This window comes from Acanthochromis polyacanthus, chromosome 13 (assembly GCF_021347895.1).
Source record: "Acanthochromis polyacanthus isolate Apoly-LR-REF ecotype Palm Island chromosome 13, KAUST_Apoly_ChrSc, whole genome shotgun sequence".
Taxonomy (NCBI): domain Eukaryota; kingdom Metazoa; phylum Chordata; class Actinopteri; family Pomacentridae; genus Acanthochromis; species Acanthochromis polyacanthus.
Genome location: NC_067125.1, coordinates 18,798,160 through 18,817,558, shown reverse-complemented (window position 1 = coordinate 18,817,558; position 19,399 = coordinate 18,798,160). Strand labels below are relative to the sequence as shown.

The following is a 19,399-nucleotide window of genomic DNA, read 5'->3' as shown; positions in this document are numbered from 1 at the left end:
TTTATGGGTCAAAAAGTTTTGATCATGAACATGTTTCAGGTACAGGTTTTTAACTGGCCAAATGCATATATACATGGGAATGTGTCTTCACCCCTGACTGCCTGTTTTTACGAAAAGAACATTAAATTTGGATCTGAAAGTTTAGCAAAATGATATAGACTCACACTTTGTGATGATATTTATATTCAGGACTTACACTTAAACATTTCACGTTGGGGGGGGGGTAAAAACGATGAAAATAACAACATACATACATATCAGCAGAAATATAATAGTTAAAATAGAACTGTTTAATTGAGCATTTTTTACCACAAAATGCACCAAAATGCAGAAATTTGTGGCTTTTTGTGGCTCATTGTTATTCTTATGAGTGAGCCACAGTGGCTCCTCATTTCAAATTCCTAGTGCAAGCGTAGTATTTGTTGTTAGACAAGCAAATCACAATCCATCCACAATGTCCACAAAGACATGAGGGATCTTAATTTGCTGTACGACTGACTGAACTACTGAAATATAAGAATGCAGCTCACAACAGGCCAAAGTTCAAATCTACATATAGCAAGGAAGGTGAACACTGGCACACTTAAAAAGTCTGTTGCCGTTACCCTTTAAAAACTTCCCATACACATTCACTTGACACAGCTTCCGAAAGAAAAGCAGCTGACGGCAAAACCACGAGCAGGAGATCTGATATCCTGTTTTCTGTACATCCCCGATTCACCAAACAATCCCAACACACACACACACACACACACACACAGGTTTGGGTTGCTATCCCCGTGGGGACATACCATTGACTCCCATTCATATCTAACCCCTAACCCTTACCCTAACCCGAACCTTAACCCAGACCAAAACAATGCCTAACCCTAAAGAAATGTTTTTGCACTTTTACTTTTTTCAGTAACAACAACATGGCCAAGAAAACACTGTTTAAACTTGTGAGGACCGAAATGAGGTCCCCACAAGTGACATTGTTTTCGGTTTTCCTACAGTTGTGGGGACATTTGGTCCCCACAAGTATAGCCAGCACCGACCACACACACACACACACACACACACACACACACACACACACACACACACACACACACACACACACACACACAAACACACAAACTTAAGCCCTCTGGCAAAGCATTCAGTCAAACCAGCGGCGTGCCCACACTTGTCCCTCTCTCCCCTTTGCCTCCCACTGTACAGGCAGTGCAATAGTTCACACATGCTGGTCCCTGCCACAGTTTATTTTGTCATTTATTTCTAACTGCACACATTGTTTGCTCTGTTTGATTTTCAAACTACCAGTTTTCATCATCTTAATGTGTTCCGAAGCTGTCACTTGCTGAGTTATACTAATTTCAATTTTAATATATTCAAGTTATGCATTTGAGGTGGGTTGAATGTAAAACATTTGATATGATTAGATAATTTTATCAATACTTCTGCAATTGAAATAATGAAGACAGATGTAGCCTCCAGGTTTGGGAAGTGAAGTCAAGGCTTAAACACTTCAACCTGCATTCTTACTGACAGCCAGCAGGGGGCAAAAAAGAAGTCTGACTGTATAGAAGTCCATGAGAAAGTAAACCTATCTTTTACTTGATTTGTTACCACAGTGAACATTTTCCTAATTAATTTATAGTCTCAGCTGCTGGATTCAGGTCTCCTATCCATCAGCATGACATTTTTTAAAAAAGGATGATAAAGCAGATTATGTTTTAGAGCAGAGCTACGTTGTGTTTGGCAGCTTACTACCAGATCAGCATATCATGTAAAATTCAGAACTCAAGGCATCAAAATGTTAGTCCACAAACCAGTCAGTGTCATCATAGTGGCTATCATTAACATACACATCTTTAAGTTACAGAAAAAATAGTTAACACAAACATTAATGTCTGTTTTAACTGGGGTATCCTGATGAGCACTACATGAGTGCAGTATTTGTAATGACATAAAGGTTGTCTTTTAAGTAATGACATTAGGGCTGGCCCTGAATATCCCGAATATCCGAATATTCGTTCGCTACGGCACTATCCGGATATTAATTTTGGTGTTAATTTTTGGTATCCCCCCACCGACAGACGTCACCGGGCGGAAAGAATATGCAGCGTTACTGTCTTCCCTCCGCCTTCGGCCCACATCGGCTCATCTCGTCCTGTGATCACATAAACATATACACATATGTCTATAACATATACACATATGTCAATGTGATCAGCCCCTCCTCCCCCCAGACGAAAATATTCGGAGCTCGTCTCTTCCCTGCGCCTTCGGCCCATTTCGGCTCATCCCGCCGTGTTCTTCGGCTCATTTCGGCTCCTCCATTCCTGTTTGTAAACACCACCGAATGGCCGGGTGGATGCCGACTCTGACGTCACGCTTCACTTCGTTGCATAAACAGAAGACAAGATGCTGAAGACCGGTGTTTGGGAATTCTTCAGTTTAACTGAAGACTAAACGAGGGCAAAATGTGGACCCGGGAGACCAGACGAATGGATCCGACTATTCGGCCGCCGCACGAACCACACGAATGGATCCGGGCCATCTCCACCATCTGCACCCGTCCGCACCCCACCCCCCACCCCTCCCACCCCCGGTTGGACGATACGGGGCGGAACGAATATCTGGACATTCGTCTTTAATAGGGCCCGAATACTCAGAGGCCAGAAACCACTATTCGGGCCAGCCCTAAATGACACATAACACGAAAAGGCAGAAAAATTTAAATAATGTTAACTACAACTTTGCTTCCATAAGTACCATGCACTGTACATTTGAACAAAAGGACTAAGTATCTAAAATGAGCCAGTGTGAAGCAGTAGCCAACCAGTAACTGCTCACTGCAAACTAAAGATGGTAGAGAGCAACAGGGAGAGTCTGACCATAGAAAGTCTGGGTAGCAATGTCAGTGGTATTTGTGAGATTTTCTCCAAAGACAAAGAATGTTTTCATTCAGACAAGCACACATCAAGAAAGCCACGTACAGACACAACAACCAGAACATGTGACAAAAATTACACCACATGAGTCAGCGAGCATCCAAATCTAATCCTGGTTCTCTGTGACACGCTGATCATGTCACTGTTGGTTGGTTGTTGAGTCCATAAAAATGCACACACACGTCACTTATAGTCTCACAAAGCTTAGTTCCAAATCAAACTTATTAAACCTGCAAACCCTAGCCCTAACACTCATCGGGAACAAAGAGCAGCATATACCATTAACAACTGAGATTTTGTCCTTGTCCAGATACTTACAGTTTGATTGATGTCATCTGCAAAGCCGCAAGAATGTGACTTATTTTGGAGCAATGCCATTGACTACATCAGGATATAAGCATGAAGAATGTGGTGGACACTGACTTCTTGTTTTTTATTGACAGATGGTCACTGCTGAGGATGCACTTTTAACTGTAATACTGTCATATGTCAAGTAGCTTTTAAAGCAGCTCTGTGGACAGGGACCAGTGACTTCCCCTCCTTCTAAAGTGCTATTTACTTTTTTGTAATGTGAGCAGTTAGAAACTAAGAGAATCTCTGGGTTCACAATCAAAATTTACAAGCTGGATGAGTAAATGAAGATGTTAATGGGTAGCTTGAGGACACACAGTCAAGAGTAGACATCTGATGAAACAAAACACATGAAAGCACCTTTGTGAGTGACTGGACCATTGGTGTGTTTTAAAACCTTAAAAAGAATAAACCTTTCATCAGACAACAGACCTTTTTCAAAGTAGACAAGACAGGATTATATTGGGTAGTCCACTTCATGGACGTGAGGCATCCTTGATTCAATTTATTTTACCACTGCTTTTGATTATGAAAAGTCAAAATGTATGCAGTAGAAGGTCTGTAGGTCTTTGTCTTCCTTGTGCACTCACTCGTGCTGCCCATGTAAGACACATGCAATAGTTAAGTGAGCCATATAAACTGCAGTGCATTCACTAACTGTAAATGATATCGTGGGTAAGCATTTTTGCAGCTTCACACCTTGGGTTTGGCCGGTGCAATCTTATTCTGGATAGATCCGACTGAGAATTTTCGGACACTTTCCACACCCATACTGTGGCGACTTATCAACATCATCCTAAAACACACCCAGCTTTATCATCTTTTGTACACTAAACCACAATGCAGAATACAAAATGAGTACCGTGTTGTATTGGAACAGACTTTAAACTAGCAAATGAGAACACAAACTCATAAATGAAATGTTTACTGAGGGAACACATCAAGTATGAAAAAGGCTAATTTTGACACAGCCTTCAATGCAATGTCAGCTATTTCTGCAGTCACCTTCTGCTGGTTATTGGTAAAAATGCAGGTTGAGGTCACATTTCAGACTCAGAAGCTACATTCATCTTTTATATACATGGGTCTATTAGCGCTTTTTTGTAAATTTGTGGCATCATTAAGGGAATAGTACAGAATAATACTGCATTTCACACTCTGATCTGACATGAATGGTGAAGGCTAAACATAGTGACTATGCAAACGTTTTTAGAGCGTGATTTCACACAGTGCACAAATGTTACTAATACTATCAACAACGACGAGACAAGAGAGCCAGCATGACCAATATTAAGCAGCTAAATGGATCATAATCCATTACTGATTGTGCTTTGCCTAAGAGCTTAATCAAAGGAAACAGTTGGAATCCGGTTTCTCTCTAATAATATAATTTTATGTGGTCATGAGGTTACGTACTTTAGGTGCCCTGACATGTTGTGAATTGTCCAGATGTAAATAAATTAGAAGATCAACATAGCAATCTGGTCCTAAAAGCTTCCCAGATCTTTTTATGTAGTTATTCATCTTATCTTTGCAAAAAACAAACAAAACTAAAATGGTTTAAGTCAACTGAATGGTAGAAAAGTAAGGATAGGATCAGATTTAGTTGCCGAGAATGGTCAGAGATTATCACCTCTAGTCAAAGAGTGTAGTCAGTTCCTTCATTATGATGCATGAAGTGGTATCATAAACATTTTTTTTCCATCAAATATCCTATTATTTTTGCTAAATGAAGTTGTCACTAGGTCGCAGTGTCATGTCTTTCCCGTTAAGCATTTGTTTTGCAGTTCATCTCGGTAAAATGAACCATGAGTTTGGCTGTAAATTCAGACGGCCACAGAGAAATAATAAATGCAGTGAGCAGCATGGAGGTGTGTGAGGTCTCACCCCGAGCATCTTGTAGAGGTAGTGGTACTGCTGGCCAGTGGAGTAGAGCAGGAAGGTGTTCATGAAGAGCCAGGTGTTACCTCCCAGCCACAGCATCTACACAAACAGCACAGCATGTACAGTGTTGTCAACAAATTGAATAAAACACAAACAGCATCTCTAGTGTGTTAAATGTCCTTAAAAGTCACATGTACGTTAACATTTGTGGTTGGTTAGATGAATATAGCAAAGTTTGTGGTAAAACTGAGCAGCACAAACAAGTTCAACACAGAACTTCGTGGACAAAAAATGCAAGTTGTGTTGGAAAAATAGCAAAACAGCCAGAACAGACAGTTCTATCAACAGCAAACGACCCAAGTGGAGCTGACTTCCATTAACAAAAACTTTCCCACCAGCACCAAGTGCTTCCCTCCTTCGTTGGCGACCCAGCTCCGCACCGACACGACCATGGTGCCTTCAGGGGCTCCGCAGCTGCCCGACCTTTTCAGAAAAGCCTCGGTGCGGCCGAGAGCTAGTAGAGCCGTCCTCCCCGCAGCTCTGCCTCCGTGAGTCTGCCACGCCGCTCCTGTCTGCTCTGAGCGCATTTTCAACTCTTCATCCCCCCACAGTTCACTCTGAGGCTCATCTCCGCCTGTCTACTCATTTCACCTCAGTCTGCCGTGCAACAGCCACACATGTTGAGTTAACAGGTTCCCTTCACATCCTGAATGAAAATTTGTGCATACTAGACCGAAAAAAGAAAAGCAACAAACCGTGAAGAGAACAATAAAAACGCTCCACTGCTCCTTACTGCGTCTTTCTGCCAGCAGAGGGAGCCACAGACCAACAGAGCACATTGCACCCTAATAATGAAGTAGAACTGTTTTAAGAGATGCATTATACTTTATGTGTCAATATAAAGAAAAGGTTACACAGGGGATCTAGGAACAAATCTGCCATAATCGTATTAAATGTAAACATTATTTTTCACTTTCTCTGAGTTAGTTTTTTGACCAACATGATTTCTGATTGTAATATTCCAGCATTTTTCAGAGTTTCAGCTCTTGTCAGTTATTGGTAAAAGCCAAAGATGTCCAATACTGGCCTTTTTTTTGTTGCCAATAACAGACATGCCGATATTGTCCAACTCTCAGTTTCCCATTCCGATATCAACCGATACTGATACCGATATATGTGGGCTTGAAAATGATTCCAAACCACAGACATATTGTTAATCAGGCACAGTAACCTTGTTACTGCAGTCACACTTCTGTTTACACGCTTCACAACACAGTTTGATGATGGGATCTCTTGTGCACCGGCGAAATCCAGGCATTATTTTATCGGTTCTCATGATAGGCAAAAAAAAAAGCAGATAACGATATTGAATGATATTACATTTTTATGCCAATGTTGTACCAATAATATCAGTGGGCCAATATTATTGGACATCCCTAGTAAAAGCCCATTATTATTTTTGTACAGATAAAAAAAATAATAATAATGAATTATACTAAAAATGTCCTCATCAAAAAAGTATTGTACATTAAAATTATTTTTCACTTTCAATTAGTCTGATTTTTCATCAGTCCTGATCATAACCACATACTATTCATTTGTTTTCTGTATTTTAACTCTTTTTAAATGCCACTTTGTTTACATAATGTCACGGTTGAGTTTTATGGGAAAATAACCTAAGCAAAAATAATTATTTTAGATATTATAGGTTTGTTTTTTTATGTAAGAATCTAGGATATGTCAGTCATTATAGGTGGTAAAAGAAGGAGGAGAAGAAGAAGAAGAAGAAAAGAAGAAGAAGTAGAAGAAGAAGAAAACAATGAATCACATGATATGCTGGAATTAACATCATCAAACCGTTTTCCAAAAGAAAGGTAGAGAAAAAGCAATGTCCTCTCTTCTATTTTCATATTTTCAGAACATTGTCAGTCTTGATTGAATGTCTCACTCTACCTCATGCAACCCTGTTATCCATATTATCAGGAAAATACTAATTCTTTTTACCTTTTTCTTTACTTTTTTACATCAGCAAGTTTGTCCTCTTGGTCAGCAGTAACAACTAGCTAAATATCTAGCTTCTACTCCTGAGAAAACAACTAATATTAGCTTGGATTAGCAACCCTGTTACTGTGATTAGAATAGGGTTAGCAAACAACAAATAAAACATGGAATGAAAATGGTACAATTAGAATAGAATATTCTTTATTGTCAATGTACAATACAATGTAAAACGAGATTGCATATTGATGTGCACGCTGAACTAATCAAGCCTTTGATAGTTTATTACCTATTATTGATGAATATATATCATAAAATTGTAAACCAGCATGTTCATTTTGAAGCCCAAATGTCCTCCAATTCTGGAATGACCCATATGTAACTATTTATAGGAAAGGAACCAAAGCCCATTTAAAACATACATGATAAAAACTTCTAAAAATCCAATGAATTCGAGGACTCCCTCACCAGTTTCACTCAAACCAGTTTCTCGACCAGTTGGGGTGGGTAAAGGGAGAGAGAAAAGGACAGCAGAGACAACAAACCAGAGATTATAGACCCTGGACAGATTTATGGGACATACAGCTTCAGATCAGCTCTGTGCAGCTCCAGAACCAGAAATACCTGCAGAGAGGTAGAGGTAGAGAGGACAGAGAGGACAAAGCACAAACTATGGGAGCAAGAAGGCACAAAGTTAACAACATGCAACAGTATATATAAATGCATAGAAGAAATGACAAGGATGGCATGTCAAGACAGCTAAAATTACAGGATAACCAAAGTAAAGTGTACTAGTTAGATCCATAAGCAGTGGAAATGCTATAGCAAAAGGATAAAAGAGAGTCTATCGATATAAAACAGCAGGAAAAAGCTAGGGGTGGACAAGACTTCAGCAGCTTCAAGAAAAACTAACAGCAAAGAAGAGCAGGTGAGTGTGTACTTTGGATTTGACAGAAGTGGATTTAATGTAGAATGTGAGAATGTTATCAGATATGGGTGCAGTAAACATAAAAGTCTAAATTTAAGTGGTGAGAGGGGGACAGAGAGGAGTAACTGAGACCTTGACACAAGTGACCTGCAGACTGAAAACATAGTTAACATGTTGATAGGTATTGTAGAGCTAATAGAGAAATAATAAAATGAGTTTTTATTACCAAGCACTACGGAATTAGTGTGAAATAGAAATCAGTCAATATAATGGCAACCCAGCTTTTTGTCACTGACACATGTGTAGACTGGAATACATTTTGGGTGGGACACAGCAGATATTAACCTGGCAATAGCCAGATTAATAATTGTGTAGTACTTGATAGTACTCCACAATATCAATCTGGGACCGCTCCATGTAAATCCGTTCGGAGGAAAGAGGCACGGATTTGACAATGCAACAGTATGTCCCGCCTCTGACAGGTTTGTTTTTAGCCAATCGCGGGATCTTCACAACGAGCACAGCCAATTGGTAGATTAAAGTCTTACCAAAACCCGTAGGTAAAAAAGCACAAACATCTTTACCATCCAGAAATGTGCAATGCGCCTCTCGTTGTTCTTCCTTCAAAGAAGCAATAGGAGATTCAGCTAAAACTGACTTAATAGCAGCATCTACACTATTGTTGTCCTCCGTTGCCATGTTTGTTTTGATCTACTGGCACTTGGTGTCGTCTTCACACCCGGATATCCCGCCCCACACACGAATACTGCTGCGTGATTGGCCCGTGCCAACTTGGCTCTGCACGAACAGTGAATGCGGGAGCGGGGCAAGATGGTTTCTTGAGAGATTTGTGAACTCACAAATATCGCGACAAATCAACTTGCTGGCAAGGTTAAGCAGATATGGCCCTCTCAGCATATAAGAAGCAGAGAACTTCCTCTTTTTAAAAAAAAATCCACTATGACATTACTCACTGACCCAACAACGCAGATGCATAAAAAACATCAGAAATCATGTTCAAATTAATCCTACACCTATGTTTAATCAATAAAGCAGTTAGTTCTAGTGTATATTTCATTTGTAAAGGATGTTAGAAAGTGGCATTAAAGTGTAAAAGACATTTAAACAACCCTTTATAAGTGTTAATGCCTATTTAAAGTGCTGAAACAATTTACGTGTGTCTGTTTATCTTTTAATTGCTGTAGCATTTCATTACTATTATGTGATAAAGTAACCTATTGGAGGTAATTATCTTATCTTGTGCAGGAAAAGGTCCCATGTAAGTTCAGGCTCTTCACATTTTGGATGCCATCTCACTGGTACGGCAGCGCCACCTGGTGTGTTTAACATAAACTGCAGGTGTGGCTGTATCAGCAGATATCTTTATTACCGGATCACCATGAGATAAAGGACAGGACAAACAGATAAACATGCAGGACAAATATGGAATAAAGTTGTGTCTGGTAAACTCACATAACCTAAAGTCTGTGGATGCCCGCATGCTACAGGATGCACTTTATATATGGGATTGATTGATTAGTGAGTATGTCTGGGGTTCAATTATAACAAAGGAAGATCTTAATGTTGCATAATTCACCTATAATTTACAGAATTATAGCTGTAGTTTCAAATAAGTGATAAAATGACAATTAAACATGGATAATTTGTCAGTAAATGACAAAACCATATTTCTGATCTGTTTCACAATCAGCATAAGAGTGAATCTCCGAGGGGAAGGATTTTTTTAAAGCTCACCTTTCACTTTTATGGCACAAAACCAGGCCCATAAAGAATTTTTTTTTTTTTTTTTTTTCCAGTTTTTCAGCTGGTTTGACCTCTACACACTTCAGCAATCACCTTTGGGATACAGTGAAACAGAAACTGCAGGTCATCACCCAATAAATGTGAATCTATTCTTCATGTTGTTTGTTTCAGATAGATGACATTCAATAGTTCTTGTGTGTTTTTTTAGTAGCAACTGTAAGACACTGCTAATAAAACAAACCCAGAAACAGATGAAAACATCTACAAAATTAAAAAAAATCTGAAGACCATGCATTGTTTTGTGGAAATAGAAATTGATAAAATACCTACAATAACTTGTTTTCAGTGCCAAAGGATAGTGTTATATTTCTTTATACTGTTAGTACTTTGAAAAATGCTGAATAAATCAAGCATATAAGGCAGTGTTATGTCTAAATCATGCATAAGCAACTAACTGGAACTTAAACATCACTGAAAGTAAGCCTGTTGTTGTTTTATTAGTTTAATTATGTAAGTCATGGCCGTTTGATTGTGTGTAAATATGAATATCCAGCTCTAGTTTAACAAGGGCTTAGCTTTGCAAACATCAGTTCAAATTAAATCCAAATCAGCCTCCCCGCACTATGTAAAGGATGCTGGTTTAATTAAAGTTTCTCAGATAAACAGCGTGTTGAGGGCAAGGCAAAGCTGTGGTCTCTGATACTCCCACATTCCTGAAAGCAGAGAGCCTCCTCCCCACTTCACGCTTCAGCCCATCGCTTGAAAGAGCCGTCGTCCCCACCACACAGCTGTTCACAGAGCAGAATAGGCCAAGCTCCACCGAGGACGGCACGTCTTCCACTGTGGGAAAACATGTCTGACTATCCATAGTGATATGCCACACTAATGCTTTATCCCAGAACTGAAAGTAAATAATTAACCAAACTTTAATGAAGTGGATCAGTCATTTCTCCTTCTGCAAGATTTATAGTTAAAACGCTGTTTACAGTATGAATTATTTGTTTTGTTAGTTGATATGGGGTTTGGTGATTGATTTGTGTTATATTTCAAACTTTATGTATGCTGGAACTGTGAAGAAACACTAAAAGGAAATAAGTGAAGAAATTATACATTATAAGATAGGGAGTCTGTTTTAGTGTGTTTTTTCATTCTATCATAGCCAATTTCTCTGCCGTTTCTTTATTGTCTTGATATTAATTTGGCTTCCAATATATGACTTTGATCATTTTCATCCACATCCAGTGGTAGAGTGACCTGTAGAGATTCATCTGTTTTAGACACTTATCTTTTCCTTTATTTTGCTCGTATCACCTTTGGATAAACACCGATCAGGCAAAGCATTATGGCCACCTGCCTAATATTGTGTTGGTCCCCTTTATGCTGCTAAAACTTCTCTGACCCGGTGGGGCATGGACGCAGGACCTCTGGGGGTGTCCTGTGGTACCGGGATGGTGGCTGTGAATTCTGAGGATTCTGTGGGTTGAAGTGTGGGACCTACCAAGATAAGCTTGTCCTGGTACATCCCATAGATGCTTAATAGGATCTGGATCTGGGGAGTGTGGAACCTGGGTGAACATCTTAGCTCTGTTGCATTCCCTGGGCCACTCCTGAGCAGTGTTTGCAGTGTGCTAGGGTGCATTGTCCTGCTGACGGTGGCAACTGGCATCAAGGACTGATGGCTTGCAAATCAGTGCCCAATGAAAAAGAAGATGGTTTCATTAATTAATGCTTGTAACCTGTTACAGATGATTTCTAGACCAACAGGAGTCTTTACTGATAGTGTAGGCCATACAACTGCCACTTGTATTGACCATATTTATACAAATACTCCTGAACATTGCTCTAAATCTGCATCTCAGCCGGTGGGGTTCAGTGATCATAACCTGATTGCAATCACCAGGAATACTAAGATCCCTAAATGTAAGGTCAAAATTATACATAAGAGAATGTGCAAGACATTTCCCTGCTGAAAAATCTAGTAGAATACCATTAGGAAATACCATTAGGAACCATTAGGATTCTACCGGTCTAATGGGAATTGGAACACCATTAGAAGAAAGCATTAGGAACCTACTGGTTTCATTAGGATGTAAAACCATTAGGAATGTACTGGTCCCATTAGGATGTAAAACCATTAGGAATGTACTGGTCCCATCAGGATGTAAAACCATTAGGAACGTACTGGTCCCATCAGGATGTAAAACCATTAGGAACCTACTGGTCCCATTAGGATGTAAAACCATTAGGAACCTACTGGTTCCATTAGGATGTCAAACCATTAGGAACCATTAGGATTCTACCGGTCTAATGGGAATTGGAACACCATTAGAAGAAACCATTAGGAACGTACTGGTCCCATTAGGATGTAAAACCATTAGGAATGTACTGGTCCAATTGAAAACTAAAACTTACTGAAACCTATTGCTGCAACAAAAAATATCTTAACACTGGGCACCAGAGACATCTATGCATGTGTGTAATTGTGTATGTATTCGGATATTTTCCCCTCCAAATTGGGAAGGTAGTGTCTACGGATACGGGTCCGTATCCGTAGCCCACAGGCTACGGGTACGGCAATTTCCATTTGCCAGACAGATACAGACCCGTACGCGAGTCTCGCGAGTCAAGAAGCTGCTAACCACTGCAAACTGTTGAAAGGTAAGCAAAGGTTAAGGTTAGGGTTAGTGTTAGGGTCAGGTTTAGGGTCCGTACCTGTCGTACCGATGCTATGGGTCCGTACAGCTAGCGTCTACCGGGAGTCACATGACCAGATCTCGCGTATCTGATTGGCAAATGGCAAGTGCCGTATCCGTAGTCCACAGGCTACGGGTACGGGTCCGTACCTCTAGCAACAACCAATTGGGAACAGGACATATGGGGTGTGACAACTCATTGCAGTTTGTCATTTTTATTGATTTTTTTAAACCAACCAACAACTTTGGCAAAGAAGTATGTGGCGTCGACAGCAGCAGTTTACTGCTTTCCCTAGAGAGAAACAGAAAAATAAAAATTGTTAATATTTTAGTCACAGCCTCATTCAAGTGACACAGCAATTTCAAGAACATTTCAATACTATATGGGAAGTATAGTTTTATCCACCCTGGCCCTATTTTCCCATCCACTTTTTTTTGTATTCCTGGATAGCTAAAGCAACACTGCAGAACTTTTGAACCTTCAAATATTCTCTTCCAAGTCTGTTCTGTGGAGCTTGGTGCTGTAACAGAGAGAATGGCCTCTCCAACGCACCCGAAGGATCATTGGTGGCCGCTAAAGTGGACCAAAGTAAAATGCTCTGCAGTGCTGCTTTAACAGATTAAGAGAAGTTTTTTTTTATTGTGATCTGGTACGAAAAGTGTTACACTTAAATATAACGTTCATGTTCTTTATTGCAGTGCAACATTTCTTTAATAAAATCCAGACATTTTGTCTCAAAAGTTTCAAAACATTTCTTTAGTAGTTTTGAAAACCGAGGTTTGAAGTAAACCGTGAGTCAAAAACTGAGGTCTGAACCAAACCACGGGTTAGGTGAACTGTTACAGCTCTACTAAATGAGTGGTGTGATTTTCAGTATTTACAATTGCTCCAGTACAAAGCAAGGGACTGCAGTGTGTATTCTGAATACACTGAAAAAAGCTTTGGACCTGAAGTCCCTAACCACTGCTGCCGAAAAAGTAGAGCAAGAGTTTGAACACAATACTCACCTCTGTCTGAGGGCTCCTCTTCCTAATATCACTAATCTTTTCTGATGTGGTTCGTCTAACTAGGGCCAGCTGCTGTTCAATGGCCTCCTTTGGATAGCCCATCTTCTGAAGCCGGTCCCTCAGGCAGTCTGTCACCAAAGACAAAGTATTTGACTTAGCAAACCACGACAAAGCTGCTGTGAGAAATCAATTTAAAAGAAAAAAGAGGTAGGGGTGGGAGAAAAAAAATCCATTTATATAAGAGTCGGGATTATTATCCTTTACAATTCTCAATTCATTCATAATTTTTAAAAATCAATTTTTATTGATGTTCCTTCCATTTCTCTACGCGCCCTCACAGGCTTCCGTACACAGCGCCGCAGCAAGCCGAGACAATATGACACTATGGCCACGGGTCCCCGCATGCAGTTTTTTAATCAATAAAATGAGTTCAAATCATGTATTTTGAGCCGGTGATTGTAATTCCCTCTGCTGCGTGTCGGGGTTCCCTGTAATGCTAATTAACAGTTAATAGGATGACTGTACACTGGAGTGATATGTCTGTAAAAAGTCCCAGTGATGTTGTACTGTATATCAGCACTCACAGAATGCCTCTCATCCAGTTAAATTACTCAGTTGGAACTAACTGTTGTATAATGGGTTATAAGGTACTTATCTCTTATGACAGCCACTTTTTCTGGGGTCAGGGGACGCTTGGGGACTGAGTCTTTGACCGCGTTTGATTTGGCCCCTGTGACTCTTCTCTCCCTCAGTCCCTCTGTGCCCCAAATGCAAACTGCCAACGACTTGCAGAATTGGGAGTTTGATTTTGCCTCCTGCACCCTCTGCCATTTCTCCTTGTTCAGGGAAACTCCTGGACCAAGTTTGATCTATAAAAATAAAAAACAAGTGTTCTGTTAGACCTGAGACTTAAAGGAGAACTCCGGCCAAATGTCATGTCAGCCTCCACACCTTAAGATCACTGAGTGCTAATACTGGCAAAAATTTGAGGACAATCTGCTATCCAGACTATCCAGACTCCACACACTGCTCAGTGCTCATGCCTACGACAGAAATCTGTAGCCAGCAACATTACAGTATGTGACGGCGCACCAAACCGTGACGACACCCACAGCATTGTTAATACCATCAACATTTTTTAACAATGTTATTAAACGGTATTACCGTGACCCCGTACAACCCTATTAATAATGATCAATCTTTCAAATGGTATACTACAGCTTTAACATCCCTTTGAAAGACATTATCAAACCAAAACTGTGTGTGAAATGGTTACTTTTCCTTCTTCGTCCAGCTCTGGGGTGATCACGTCAGGTCCTTCCAGACCTGTTTTTCCAGACTGGGGGAGAGACTGTTTCAGGATCCCTGTAGGATAGAATAAAAAAATATGAATAACATTCTACACTGTATAAAAATAAACACACCCAGTAAGTAGCACTGTATAAACGCTGTGTTTGGTTGTGGCTACAGTATAGGCACTGCATCAATTCTTCTCACACTCAGATGAACTGACAGATGAACTGACACTCAGACAAACAGGCTGGATAATAAAGCTGCTGCACATGGCACTCAAACACAAAAGCACTAATTTATTGGCCGTGCCCACCAAACTCAGAGCATCTACTTTACATTCCGATCCTATGTAGTTTGGCGCTCACAGCGCTCAGCACCCTTGGCAGAAATAATGCTCTCAGAGCTGACTTTATTTGTTGTAATGAGTTGTAATCTGGTCAACTTTTGGAACAGTGTGACACTCGTCAATGTCACTTTTCTCACACTGACCAATCAAAATAAAGAAGGAGTAGGCATATGTTACTGACAGCAACAAAACTGGAGAGAACACGGAAATATGAAAGGACTCATTTTGTAACCGAGCAACTGTGGCATTCTGAAGAGAGAGCGCTAAGCGCTCTGAAATCAGTTGCTAAAAAGCGTGTTTGGTGGACACAGCCCCTTAATCTAATAAGAAAAAAAACTTGAGAAGAAACCTGGGGTACTGAGGAGCTGCTCTTGCAAGCACAGGTTCAGACTTCGTATTGTCTTGAGCTCTTCAGAAAGTTCCTTATTTTTGTCCTGTAATTTTTGGATTTTGGTGTCCTTTTCAGCCAATAACATCTCATTGTCTTTATTTTTTTACTTACTACGAAATCTAAAACAGAGCTTCTTTTTTCTCTCTTGAATGCTTACATTTATTATGTTTAATATATAATAGTTAATTAGAGGGGAAGTCCATTTAGTAAACTATCACAACTTAGTTGACTTGTTTCATGTCCTCTTTAATTCATCAAGACTAACATGACAAAGATGCAAAATTTGTAAGGCCATAATGAATTTTTACCTGCCAATTTTAAAATTTGCCCATAATAATAAGAGCCGCTTTCCTCTGGGGTCCTTCTCCAGAGGATTTTATACCGCTTCTTGGCATTGAAGTCATCCAGATTTCGGGGATGGAAATTTTCGAATTCTTTTGTGGACACAGTCTTGTGGACATTGTCAGCAATGTATCACACATATACATTTTCAAACCTGAAAGACATAAATAATATATCAGTACTTTTTCTGTCATATAAAAATTACTACTAGACAGAAAGAGAAAAATAACAATGAAGAGAGTTAGTTTATAACCAGTTACGTTTTAGTTTTTTGGGATCCTGAATTTTAGGTCTTCATGTAATGTTAGCCATAATTATGATTGTTAAAATAAATCTAATAAATCTAAAGACATGTATTCGTTTGAACATCGTTTGAGCATTTTTATTTTTTATTATTTTAGCAGTCCGACAGGATCAAGATTGATTAGTGATGATCTGCCCTCCTCCCCTCCTTCACCAGTTCACTTTGCTCTGAGAAGATCTGGCAGTTTCTGACAGAAACACACTTTTATGTTTAATATAAAGGCCTCCTTATAAAGTTGTATTATCTTATAAGTGCACCTGGTTGGTGTCCATGTCATTTACATCACGTTAGGTGTTTTCTTTTTATAAAATCCATCATTAACAACAAGTCTCCTCCACATGCAGCAGTGAATTTGGGTTTTGGGTTGATTTTATAAAACATCATGCTGATGAAGAAAATCAACACACTAAACAGTAAGAGAAACTTGCCGACCTCCTCAGCAAGTGTGTATTTTATGGGCGCTGCACTGACAGAGGAGAGGCGCTGCAGTATATAAATTACATTAAAACATAAATGTTGGAGCTTATTAGTACTTCGGTCTTCATTAATTCAGCTGTTTAATACCTCATTTCAGTATCCACCCCTAAGTGCGAAACACAGCGCACTGTACAGTTGTTCAGATTTAAAGGAGGCCTTACAAAAAAGACTCTTTAGTAATCAAATTACAGTACAATCGTTTCAGCCCTATTCTCAACAGAAAAATATCGGCTGTACTGACAGGCAAAACACACACATAGCAAACTTCAAATTAAGACAAACTAAACAAGATGCAGTAATCTAAATCACAAAGTGGCGGAGCTTAGCTCAGAGGAGGCGGGTAACAAGTTAGCTAATTAGCCATATTTACGAACGTTAGCTGTAATGGCGCTAGCTTTCCATTGTTTTAGCTACACATACTCACTTGACTTGAACATGTATATCATAACATTAAAGTTTAACACTTTTGACTCACGTTGACTTGAATATCTAGAGAGTCTGTCCGCTTCGGGGAAGGTCATCGGTGCTCTGTGTGGTGTTGTATCGACGCTGGAGACGGTAAATGGTGGTGATGTTGACATTAAAGTGACGGGCAATGTCTCGGACAGACTCTCCAGCTTGCAGACGTCCGATGGCTTGGTTCCTCTCAATTTGGTTTAAGTGTGGCATAGTTAAACAGCAAGTGAAATGCCTATGATCTTGAATGAAATTTATACCAACTGAAGGTGTCGATAAATCGTGTATATTCAATTGCACGTGCAAAGTGTGAATCATGTCCACATCATCAATGCATTGGTGTATTGCGACAATTCGTTTTCCGTTTTCCGTTTTCACACCAACCTTACAAAACGCAACAGAAAATGTTTTGGGAAACCAAATTTAATTTTTCATCTTGTGTTTCTTTTGTGTGTGAGTATACATAGACACCTCATAGGCTGTCGAGAGGCGTGCTTATAGCGCCGCCATCTTGAAACGGGGCCAGCGGAGGCAGCGGTGCATAGACATCTACGGAGGCAAGAGGTACTGCTGAATCTCAAAGTGGAATTATGCACTGAATTTTGAACCGATTGCCAAACTGTTTGATTTTTTAGAAACGTCACAGGTTTAGCTACTATACAAGCTGCTCGGATTATTTTTACAATGCTGGTTTTGCCACTCAACACTTAAGCTACACACTATCTCCCTCTGACTCCAGCATAGTTATTTAAAGATGCTGGACTTCTGTTCAGCCTATGGATGCTCTAATGAGCGCTGTAAGGAAACAAGAGCTCGTGGGATTACTTTTCACATGTAAGATGTATGTAAGGAATTATATATTGTTAGCAGGTTGTCATAGCTAGAGTGAAATAAATGCTGACAAGACGGATAGAACCCCATCAGCTCCGTGTCTGGCTTCTATCCATGATCTAACCAGCTCTCTACATCATCCTGTGTATTACACAGCTGCTTACCGGTGAAATAGCTAATCTGAGACAATTTTTTGTTTAAAATCCGATGTTATGAATCTAGTGTTCCTAGCAACAGCCTGTTACAAAGAAAAAAACACAGACTTACTGCAGTAACTGGTGGGTTAGAATACAGCATCTGATAGATAGCCCTGATTTATGATGGAATTATTTTTGTTGTAGAAAATTCTTTATCTCTGGCTACTTTTCTCACATGTTTAAGCTTTCCCAAAGAACGTGATTTATACACGTGATATAATAGTAATAGTAGTAATAATAACAGTAATAATAATAATAACGATAAAAAATAAGAGTAATAATAGCAGTAATAATAGTAAGAGTAATTATAATAATAGTAGTAGTAATAATAATAATAATAATAATACCAGTAACTGTAATATAAAAATAATAAACAATAATCATACAATATTATAGGAATATAATGATATGTAATTAAATGAATAGCAATAACAGTAATACAGTAGTAGTACAATAATACAAAAATAATAACTGTACTCCAATGCAATGTAAAGCTGTAAATGTAAAGTTAATAAAAACCTGAGCACATCTGAACATTTTCTGTTTGTTTGTTTGTTTGTTTGTTTTTTAATTTATATCTGTCTCTCTATCTGTCTGGCGTTTGTTACAAGCAAACTCCCGTCAAAATTGCTTGAGAATTGAGTGATTTATGACAACTTTAATTGTATAAGCACATCATTCCTCTATGGAAGTAATGCATTGTTGGAGCGAGTGGTCCCGATCCAAGATAGCGGCGCTGCAGGCACGCCGCTCGAGTGGGCGGCTGCAGTCAATGAGACTTCTACGTATATATGTCTATGGCTTAGCAGCTCAGCCAGCAGCTCAGCCAGCAGCTCAGCCAGCAGCTCAGCCAGCAGCTCAGCCAGCAGCTCAGCCAGCAGCTCAGCATGGGGCAACTTGCCCCCCCGCGTCAAAGTCCACCCTAACGTGCTTTTTTCCCCCACACTGACCGGCTCGGATAGTCTCAATGAGTGTCCCACAACATAGTAGAGATGAGAAGTGAACGAAAACCTCCACATTACTTGGCGATCGCTGTTTGTTGTGGTCTGTATCCAAATCTCAGGACGCTGAAAGCAAATCTCATTTCGAAATCGCACGATAGATTTCGCGAGCTATCGCACGATTTCGGAACGAGATTTGCTTTCCAGCGATACTATGATACTATGAAATGATACAATGAATAATAATACATACTAA

At 39.7% G+C, this 19,399-nt stretch overlaps 1 protein-coding gene and 1 long non-coding RNA gene across 2 annotated transcripts in view; both read right to left on the bottom strand.

The window, feature by feature from the left end:
• Positions 1 to 5,965, bottom strand: part of LOC110972159 (NADPH oxidase 4) — a 71,353-nt gene extending 65,388 nt beyond the window's left edge. Inside the window, exons 1-2 of the mRNA XM_051958328.1 lie at positions 5,570 to 5,965; positions 5,178 to 5,273 (exon numbers count right to left, since the gene is read on the bottom strand). Of these exons, the coding sequence (XP_051814288.1) occupies positions 5,178 to 5,273; positions 5,570 to 5,761 (288 nt within the window). The 5' untranslated portion in view covers positions 5,762 to 5,965. The remainder of the gene's footprint in view (positions 1 to 5,177; positions 5,274 to 5,569) is intronic.
• A 6,791-nt stretch (positions 5,966 to 12,756) lies between these two features.
• On the bottom strand, positions 12,757 to 17,472 carry LOC127536911 (uncharacterized). Its single transcript, XR_007946123.1, has 5 exons — positions 17,194 to 17,472; positions 15,904 to 16,091; positions 14,842 to 14,930; positions 13,566 to 14,434; positions 12,757 to 12,849 (listed from the first exon to the last, which is right to left on the bottom strand). It is a non-coding gene; the product is annotated as an uncharacterized LOC127536911 (long non-coding RNA).
• Positions 17,473 to 19,399: the final 1,927 nt, after the last annotated feature.